At 40.7% G+C, this 10,529-nt stretch overlaps 2 protein-coding genes across 2 annotated transcripts in view; both read right to left on the bottom strand.

The window, feature by feature from the left end:
- Nucleotides 1-3,219: 3,219 nt before the first annotated feature.
- On the bottom strand, nucleotides 3,220-9,125 carry LOC144006469 (interferon regulatory factor 2-binding protein 1-like). The gene is made up of 2 exons (XM_077505322.1): nucleotides 7,069-9,125; nucleotides 3,220-4,057 (listed from the first exon to the last, which is right to left on the bottom strand). The coding sequence occupies exon 1, from the start codon at nucleotides 8,846-8,848 to the stop codon at nucleotides 7,091-7,093; it is 1,758 nt and encodes a 585-aa protein (XP_077361448.1). The 5' UTR covers nucleotides 8,849-9,125; the 3' UTR covers nucleotides 3,220-4,057; nucleotides 7,069-7,090.
- A 372-nt stretch (nucleotides 9,126-9,497) lies between these two features.
- Nucleotides 9,498-10,529, bottom strand: part of hnrnpl (heterogeneous nuclear ribonucleoprotein L) — a 36,383-nt gene continuing 35,351 nt past the window's right edge. Inside the window, exons 13-14 of the mRNA XM_077505661.1 lie at nucleotides 10,095-10,190; nucleotides 9,498-9,999 (exon numbers count right to left, since the gene is read on the bottom strand). Coding sequence (XP_077361787.1) covers nucleotides 9,938-9,999; nucleotides 10,095-10,190 — 158 coding nt within the window. The 3' untranslated portion in view covers nucleotides 9,498-9,937. The remainder of the gene's footprint in view (nucleotides 10,000-10,094; nucleotides 10,191-10,529) is intronic.

The raw sequence follows: 10,529 nt of genomic DNA, 5'->3' as shown, positions 1-10,529 counted from the left end.
ACGAACATTGTACTTTTCCATTACATTCCTAGTGAGTCTTCATTGTTATAATATACGTTTCGTCTGCAGTATTTTTATTTTCTGATCATTTAAAACACACACCGCAGACTTACTGTAAAGTACAATGCAGACTCACTAATGTAATGAGGTCAAAAGTAAAATGTTCATCCTATAGGATTAAAAATTACTATTTTTTTTAATGCATCAATAATCTATATGGTGTTTTTTTTGTATTTTTTTTATATTGTATCGTGTTACGAACGCGCACTATCGCGTACATGATAAAAGTATTCTAGTGTATTTGCCGTAGTTGGCGATCCAAGATGGCGGGTTCTTCTGCGCATGCGCGTCACCGATTGTGCAGGGTAACTGATAGCGTCTTGACACATTCTGGAAATTATGCTGTAGCACTGGACATTTTCGCAGCAGTCCGCGCTGTAACAGTCGCCAAAATGGTTAGCTTTTAGCTGTTAGCATTAACGAGAGAAAAGCACGTCCACTCGACAGTCGCCGCTCTGTTGTGAACTCACTGACCTCTTTATTTTGCGCATGCACAGAAACATCATTGTGCACGCAGGCACGCACTTTCGCCAATTTGCCAAATGTATATAACATGCTATTAAACATGGCTTTGTCATCAATATTAACAAATATACTCAACATATGCTAAAGGTACAAAACAAAACGTTGCCAATTGAATATTCAAAAGACATTTGAAAAACGAAAAAGCAAGTGCAAGTTGAAAGGAACGCTGATCTTTAAAAAAATAAAATAAAATAAAAAAATAAATAAAAAATAAATAAAAAAAGATTTAGGACCAGACTGTGTTTCAATTAAAGGAATCATCTTATGGAACAATCTTAAGAAAGAAATCAAAGAATCCAATTCAAAAATTACATTCAAAAGAATGACAAAAGCCATATGAACAAGACTAAGATTGAACATTATGCATCATTTATGTTGTTACGAATGTCAGAAATCAAATTGAAAACTGAGTACAGAGATTCGATGTCAATTTTTTTTTTTTTCCTTTTCGGTTTAGAGGCTGTGTTTTTTTGTTTTGTTTTTTTTTTTTTTTTTAAATGAGGCTCTCCTACCTAAATATTGATATACAGTACTTTCTCTTTTGGGGTGCCCAAATTTATACACCTACCTACTTTAGTTTAATTATTGCACACTTTCTGTATATCCAATAAACTTCAGCTAACTTCTGAAAATATCACTGTGACCATCTGATTCCTGAGAGAGAGAGAGAGAGAGAGAGAGAGAGAGAGAGAGAGAGAGAGAGAGAGAGAGAGAGAGAGAGAGAGAGAGAGAGAGAGAGAGAGAGAGAGAGAGAGATTATAATGATTTACATAATTTATACTGACTAGCTGCGGATGACTGAAACACGTCAGCCTCCCATTGCTCCGGCCTTCCTGGGTGGCGTTTGCATGTTCTCCCCGTGCCTGCGTGGGTCTCCTCCCACATTCCAAAGACATGCCTGGCAGGTTAATTGGGTGCTCCGAATTGTCCCTAGTTGTGCTTGTGAGTGGGGATGGTTATAACTTGTTCGTCTCTGTGTGCCCTGCGATTGGCTGACAACCGGTCCAGGGTGTACCCCGCCTACTGCCCAAAGCCAGCACCCCAGCGACTTTGTGAGGAATAAGCGGTCAAGAAAATGGATGGATGGATGGATGAATGGATATTGACCAGCTACTTGCTGATAAAATCAAATTTTGCAGCGATGAAGATACTAATGCTCATGCAGTTTTGATTGATGTCACTATGTTGGTGAGAGCAATTCATGTAACGACTTATTTCAGGGGCGGCACGGTGGCAGAGTGGTTAGCACGTCCGCCTCTCAGTTCTGAGGACTCCTGTTTGAGTCCAGGCTCTGGCCTTCCTGGGTGGAGTTTGCATGTTCTCCCCGTGCCCGCGTGGGTGTTCTCCGGGTCTCCAGTCTCCTCCCACATTCCAAAGACATGCATGGCAGGTTAATTGAGCGCTCCGAATTGTCCCTAGGTGTGCTTGTGTGGAATGGTTGTTCGTCTCTGTGTGCTCTGCGATTGGTTGGCAACCAGTCCAGGGTGTCCCCCGCCTACTGCCCAGAGCCAGCTGAGATAGGCACCAGCACCCCCCGCGACCCTTGTGAGGAATAAGCGGTCAAGAAATTGACTTATTTCAGTTCTAGTTTGCAGTGGTGTGGAACTGTCCTGCAACATTCGGTTTCATGATTATATTTTGACATTGACATATTTTTGTTCACATTTAAAAAAAATATATATTTTTAATGTAAACAAAACAGATGTTCTAGTTTGACACTGTGCTGCCAAATTCAGTAATAAGAATAGTTAAAAGTGCATTTTGATACAATTGAATCACACTAGGGTGAGATTATAATAATCATAGAGATTATAATCAGGGTTCTAATTAACTTTTATTGGTACGCAGCCAATGCGACTGACTATATATATATATATATATATATATATATATATATATATATATATGTATGAACTCATTTTATTTATTGCTGCCAGGAGTGGCACAAGGAGTTAAGTTCACGAGACAATTACATTTACATTTTCACAGACATTATCCCCAATTTTCCACTCCCTTGAAAAAAATTGTAATCTAGAAACTGCATTTTATATTTATTTGTCTGTGTTTACTAGATTAAAATTGGAATGATGTAAATCAGGGGTGTACAAACTTTTTCCTCCATGGGCCAAAAACAAAACCGAAAAATAGAAGGGCCAGTTAGAATTTGTTTGAACTTATTGAATACACTAAAAACAATCAATCAAGCATGTTACAACACTTAAAGATCATGAATGTGATGTTCACAAATTGGTACTTGACACTAAGAAAAAAAGTGGATGAAACCATTATTTCTGAAACTGTATTTATTCGCCACAGAAATCCTATTACTATTTTAGCTGTAAATTCATGTGTACTTTTCCGACACCCACTTTTAAACAGCATTGCGGGCTATGTCAAAGGTCATTTTTAGTACAGTATATGCCACATGGTACTAAACATTGGGGGCGGACAGCAAAAAAGAAATATATTTATACCTCAAAACCCCACCCCCCATGCCGTAGTTTAGACATGACTGATGTAAATCATCAACATAATCAAGTGTGATGTATTTGCATTAGAAAAACACAAATCACAAAGAAGGCAAATACTTTCTCACGACAATATATAATGTTAGCAAATGAGTATACAATGGTGTTGGTTTTGTTTGGTATTTATTGAATAAAGGTTGTAAAAAAAACAAAACAAAACAAAAACAAGCTTTTATCTGAGCATCTGTTGCACTTCTGAGACAGAAAAACAGTAAAAGACAGATAGGCAGCAATTCAACTACTGTACTTTGCAATTTACTGTAAATTTGATCCATTTAGATCACTAAGATGTTAACCTTTGAAATTGTGGCGCTAATTATCTTACCTTATACATTTTTTTTCAGAAAGTAAAGCTTACATCTGTGAAAAAAATAAGTGAGTAGTGGCTTGGTTATCAGCACATACAACATACACCACTCAAATAAAATAAAAATGACACTTGAGTATGACGCCATCTTTGGTCTTCTTACTATAAACAAAACAAAAATGAATGAATGAAATTTGAATTGTATCAAAAATAGAAATTACAGCCATATTGATAGGAAATTCACATATCTGACAGACTACATGAGACAATAGTGAGATTACATTAAATCAATCCTTGGCTTTAAAAAGAAATCTTGTTCTTTTGAAAACATTTTTGACATTCATTTTTTGTTTGTGGAGCACATATCGGTCAAACAATGAGTATCAATCAAGGTGATCCATCTGTATTTGCCAACATTAGATGCAAATGAAGGGGGGAAAAATCATTGATGTTGTATTTGTTATTAAAAAGGGTGTGCTTTCAACTTTGAAAATGGCCTGATAAAAAGCGCGAGTCTTGCTTCCAACAGTCTCATCGTGGGAGCTCTTCGGTCCTGAGAGGCACATGATGAACTGCAGAGAGGGCGGACTCTGCTTGACGTAGGAGGGAAGTGCTTTGGAATCGTCGTCAACATCCACTGGGGAAATAAAGCGGGACAACAATGGTAGTCATTGGCTGGGTTTAGCTGTCCATCAATGGCAAATCTGAAAGGTTTATGTGGTTGGTTTGCTCAGACACAGAGCGGGTGTGTTTATACTGAGACAAGATTACAAAAAGATGGACTATCATCATCATCAGTCAACATTGGTTCATTCAGAAATCATCAGGGAACTTGTGGGCTGCACTTGGAGAAAAGGGAGTGATCCCCAATTTTCGTCTATTTAATTATAAAAACAAGCTCAAAATATAATCTAAATTTAGATCCAATTTAGATTATGTCCCACTTGTTGATTGTTCACCAAAGAAAACAATTTGTTTTCACTTTGTAAATCATTTACACCTATAAACGTATAAATACATTCTATTTTAAATGTTGTGTCCCAAAGACGTAATTATGTTTTTTTATGCTAGAGCATACAGAAGGCTTTGATGCAGCCTCTCAACTGCAGAGGATGGGTGAAAAACATTAGTAATAACATAAACGGCCAGCAGATGGCAGCAGAGTATGAGAGATCAACTAGGGCCATGATGAAAACAAGCTGATTTCCCGACAGTTCTAAACAGATTTGTGAATAATGATGAAACTTAGCTATATTCTAATTAGGGATGTAACGATATCCAAACATCACGATACGATATTATCCCGATATGAAGGTCACGATACGATAATTATCATGATATTGTTGGCGATATTTAAAAAAAGATCACAATATTGTAACAAAATACAATATTGTGCTTTTGTACATAACAGCAATGCATATAAACCACCTACAATCTCTATTAATAGTGAGGCTCTTACTTGCTAATGCAAACACACATTGATCGCTTCACAAGCAAATTAGGTTCCCCTTCATCTGACAATTAGCATAGATTTTAAACATAGAAGGCCAAAACATCCCTAATGAAAATTAAATTGCACTAATAAACTAGCCACTAGAGGGTGCTAGAACTACACAAATGGAAATCAACCTAACTTTAACATATTACTTATCACATATGAGATCACATATTGCCCTTATCGTGACATCCCTAATTCTAATGCTAACTGCTGCAAAATGGAAACAGATAGAAAACTATTTTTTTTCCCTGATGAAAGAAGAGACTGTTGTTTTCTAACAATGGAACACAATATTCTGTGGGCCTTGCAAAATCACATCAAAATCCAGTAATACAGCCGGGAGCGAAGGGGGTTGTTTGAATGTTGACCCAGCAACCAAAGATTCTTGTCACCACACAACATCATGCAATATTAAAGACTCTTGACATCACACAACATTACATAGCATTAAGGATCCTTGACATCACATAACATTAAAGATTCTTAACACCACATGACATCACATAGCCTAAAACTAGTTGCAACCCCATCACTCGAGTCATGACACTTGTCCTCAAATCACATTTGAGCCTATGGGTGTATGGGGTCAAATTGACCCCAAGGACATAGTCATTCAAACACTTACCTAACATGAGTGAGTTATTTGAATATTATGTGAATGAGTTTCTCTTTGCTAGAAAAAGGGACGTTTTTAAGAAATATATTTGCCTCTGATGTGTTTTGTGATTCCTTTCCCAGCAAATCCTGGGTGAATGTCTATTGCGTGCTGAAAGAGGGCAAGCTGACCTTCTACAAAGACGCCAGGAACCACAACACAACATACAATGGAGAGCCATCTGTTGACCTTTCCAACTGCTCTTTTGATCCGTCTTTGGGATCCATGTTTGTGTATGTGTATGTGTATATATATATATATATATATATATATATATATATGTATATGCATGCATAACGCTGTCCACGCTCACTGCCCACTTCCTTTTTAATGGGTGTCACTTGCACACAAACTTTCGCAGTAAGATTCTCTGCTTTGAATGACAAGTCCATAGTATGACCGTATCAAAAATATTTAATGGAGTATACAAGGTATAGATTCATGTGTCAGTAATAAAACCACTTACTTGTTTACAACTGCTTTTCTTTTATATATTATATATATATATATATTCTTATTGTGTAATTTTCATAAATGTTGGGACTTACTGGGCTAAACTGGGACCTGGGGGATTGTATTTCGTGCCATGTCATGTGGAAATTAAGACAATAAAAAATAAAAAATCCTAGGACGTTGTCATCCTTGAATTTTGAGAAGAGAAAGTCTCAAAATAAAACAAAGAGAAATTAAGAATAGAATAAACTAAAAATAATCGCAACTGAAAAACAGCAACAACAAAAATTGACTGGCCCAAGAGGCCATAAAACGCACAGGAACAGTGTGGTGCTGTGCATCCACGGTGAACAAGAAAGTGAGTACAAGAAAGTTGCAATTGAATTCTATTAAAATAACTTGTTTGTCACACATTGAATTTGTGCCTTTGAGTAGTGTTATCCTACATGTGGGTGTGTGTTCCCAAAAGATGTGTGTGTGAATATTTGTTATTTGAAGGAAAAACACTTCCTAAGTCAATGCTAACTTCCTGTTAGCATTTGAATGGGATCCTCCCTTCGCTTTTAGCATTAGCGGTAGGCTAGCGATGTTTTACAAACGAAGCATGTTTTGTATTTGTATGTAATTCTTAACATCGTTTAGTTTTACAGGTAGCTCCAACTGCAGTGTCATTTAAAAAGCTGAAAGGGCGCTTCGGGACAACAGAATAACCAGAATAACATATGCTACACACTTGTTAGTTGCTAATGCTATGCAAGCAAAACGGTGCATTCAGGGTATTTTTCACAACGTCGGAACCTTTGTTTTTCTTCGATAATGTCTTAAGCGGAAAATAATCGGCCATTTGGCACAATTGGCCGATTGTTTTGGCCAATATTTTGAAAATCGGTTGGGCCCTAGTTAAGCCTGAAACGTGGTAAAAGGTAAAACATTTCAAGGGAGGGGGCTAATACTTTCACAAGGCACTGTATGTATATATTTCCATATCTCTCTTTCAAATCGCATGTACAGCATGTGAAGAAGAGAAGATGTGTGATCATACCATTGCTCAGAGGACGGCAATGTCAAGGGTCATTCTCCTTCTTTACCGTCACGTCTCCGTCCCCAGCCAGAATGGTGGAGATCTCGCCCTGCATGAAGGCCCAGGGCACGGTGGAGCCGGCCAGGGGACAGCGCTCCCCGCTCGGGCAGTACACTTCTCCTCCTTGGCCCTGGCTGCGGATGAAGCCTCTGGTGCAGGGAAAGCAGAACTTGTGGTGCGGGACAGAGGGACACTGGACAAAGTGGGTGTCCTCCAGGCGCTCTCGACACAGGGTGCAGCAGAGCAGGGCACCCTGACCCCCTCCGCTGGTCGACTCCCCGCCGCCCGTGTTGCTGCTCGGGCCCACGGGCGCCTGAGAGACGGAGGTGGAGGCGGTGGCGGCAGAGGGGCTGCTGGTGGCGGTGCGTCCAACCGCGGAGGAGTGGGCCGAGGATATGCCGGGGCTGTCTCTGGCCACCTGGGCGGAGCTCAGGCTGTCTGCTACCCCCATGAGTGCAGACATGGGGGAGGGCTGGCTGTGTAAACGAGGGGGGCCGTCCATTCCCGGAAGAGGTTCCATGCCCGGGTAAGCGCCTCTGGACCACACCTCTCTGGACGGGTGATCAGGTCTGCCTTCGTTATCGCCGTTCTCGGAGCCCGGAGAGGCCTTGCGGCGCCGAGCTGTGCCCTTGGTCGGGACAGAACGCGCGGCCACCGCCATGGGCAAGCCGGCATCGGGTTGTGGAAGAACCTCAGGGATGGGCGGCTCCTTAAACATGCGCACACCGTCATTTAAAAGCTCAGACAGCCCCCGCCAGTCTCCACTCCCTTGCCGCTTCTCATATTCCACGTAGCGTAACCCAGAGTTCACTGCTTTGCCGGCATCCTTGGCCGAGTCTCGGAACATCTGCCTGACCAGGTCCGGAAATCCCGAAAAGATCATCCCGGAGCCGACGGGGTACTCCACAAACACCTTGAGCTCAAACTCTGGAGTGGCGCTGGCATCAAAAGCCAGAACCCGCCCCATCAGATTGTGGTCTTTCCTGAAGCGCACAGTAAAGGGGACACAGGCGCTTAGAGCCAGGAGAACATCCCTGACAACTTTTGGTCTGTTGGGCCAGCCTTCCACCTTGCTGCGTGCCACCTCGTTGAGTTCAGCCATGACTTCGCTGTTTCTCCACGCCGCTGGATCGATGCCCACCAGAGCAGACGTGCTCGCTCCGACACCCAGAGCCACAGCTTGTCTTCTGGCAGCATCGCTCATGATGGGGCCAGCTGAGACCGCAATGGGAGTGGCCCCCGGTCTGGAGCCTGATATTGGCGCTAGGAGCCCATGTGGCGATGCGACTAAGCCCTGAGCAATCAACGCATGGGATATGGGACCGTGGAGACTCGGAACGGCCCCGGCCATCGCCCTGCGAGTGTTCGGGCTCTGTCGACTGCTTTCTGATAACGCGACATCCTCAGCTCTGTGCAGACCATTGGGGAGGCGAGATGATACTCCGTACTCACCCCTCCCCCTGTCGAGACGTTCTCCATGCGGCCGCCCGGCTTCCACGGAGCCAGTCGAGCTGGGTTTGCCCTGCTGTGGGCCAGGAGACCTGCCCTCTAAAACTCCATGCGTGCTCTTCAGTTGTCTGGCGGTTTCAATAAGAAGTTCGATTCTGTCCGCGCCGTCGTAGTTGACGCATCCCCGGCATACGGCTTCGCTAAACTCCCACAACATGGCCCAAGGCATCTTGGGTAGATCGCAGAGGTAGCACCATTGCCGTCTCGAAGAGGGCTGCGATGTGGAGGACATGTTGTTTACAGGCCCTCGACCAAACTTTCTTTGCTAGGCCTAAACCTTGCGATCAACGTTCTCGGCGGTTCTTCCTTCTTCAGCCACAGCTCACCACATACTGCACACTTTTAAATGTTCATCTAACGAAGCGTAGCTAAATAAAGGACTGTATTTTATAACATTTAGTAATTTGCAACGTCTTCTTTCTTGGTTTGTTCGCGTCGATCCGAACAGAGGGAAGTAAAATCTTACAGGACACCGGAAACACCTACGTACTTTACGGCCCGAGGCATCATGGGAGTTGTATTTCTTATCCCTATTAGAAATCCCTTCAAGTTCAAACCAACGTTTGTCGGTCACGTACACCAACAAACGCAATCCAGACATAATTCCGACTAACATCTGGAGGCGATTTGAGATGCAACTCCTATGCCAAAAAACAAAATGGTAGTCACATAACTACGTAGCATCATTTAAAATGCGTGCGTTGGAAAGGGTTAAAAAATAAATAATCATCAGAAATTAAATCTCTTCCCGTGGAAAACAGAAAAACAACGAATAATGTGTACAATATTAAAAATCTGTATTTCACGTTTATATATTATGTATTAGTGTACTGTACTGTTCTTTCTTGTGTTCCCATTTGGTCACAGTTGCAAAATTCAACTTCTGCAGCGTTTCCAGATGCTTTATTTATTCTTCATGTTAACATTACATAATAACCAAATAAGTAATCATTTGTACAGGAGGTACCCAACTAAACGACAAATGTCTTTAAAAAAAGAAGGGGAAAAAAACATCACAAAACTGCAATTTGCTCATTAACACACCTTGCCAATAAATATGCATATGCATGTTGATTTTCTAAGTGAGATTCCCTCAATTTAAAAACAAAAGGCTGGGTTTATCATTTAAATATTTCAGATTGAGGAATAGATATTAATACATTGAAAAGAAGAAATACTATAATCACTTAAATAATATAATCAAGCACAACAATTCTATTTGTGTCAATAGTGAGTGAACATTTTAACAGGTCATAAGAACAGAACTACATTATAGTTTATTTATGCAAAGAAATAAAAGGTTACATTGAAGCGCTACTATTTAGCTGCTGGCATTGTGGGCGGTTGAGAAACACAACTTCAGAGTGTATGGGTAGGGCCCACCTAGAAAAAGAAAGTGCAAAAACATTGTATGCATACATTTAGAAAGTTAAGACGATCATACTCACATTTTGCATTTGCAATATGTAAATACTTACTGGGGTTTTTCATCTGGTGGTGGTTCATCATTGCCAGGGCTTCCATGGCATCATTAATGGATTCCCACTCAAGCAAACCTGATGAACTTCGCTCGCCTTTTGTGCCACACAAGACAAAAAATAAAATAAAAATGAATAATACATTGAAATATAGTTCAATGTCTGTTGATAATTAGCATGGTCAGTTTTCATTTCTGATGCTAATAGATGAAAAAAAAAGTAACTTTAGTGAAGTAAGGTTTTAGTAATAAAAAACAAAAAAAAAAAAACGAACAAATAAAAATAAATCAATTTAAAAAAAACAAAAAAAAAAAAAAAAAACTTTTTTTTTTTTTTTTTAAAGAATGTACAATTCTTTGTGATTGGGGATCTTTTGGTTCCAGACCTTTGTGTGCGTATATGAGATCATAATGGCATCATGCCTTTTAAGAATGT

The sequence above is a fragment of the Festucalex cinctus genome, chromosome 18 (assembly GCF_051991245.1).
Source record: "Festucalex cinctus isolate MCC-2025b chromosome 18, RoL_Fcin_1.0, whole genome shotgun sequence".
Classification (NCBI taxonomy): domain Eukaryota; kingdom Metazoa; phylum Chordata; class Actinopteri; order Syngnathiformes; family Syngnathidae; genus Festucalex; species Festucalex cinctus.
This window is presented reverse-complemented; position numbering and strand designations above follow the sequence as displayed.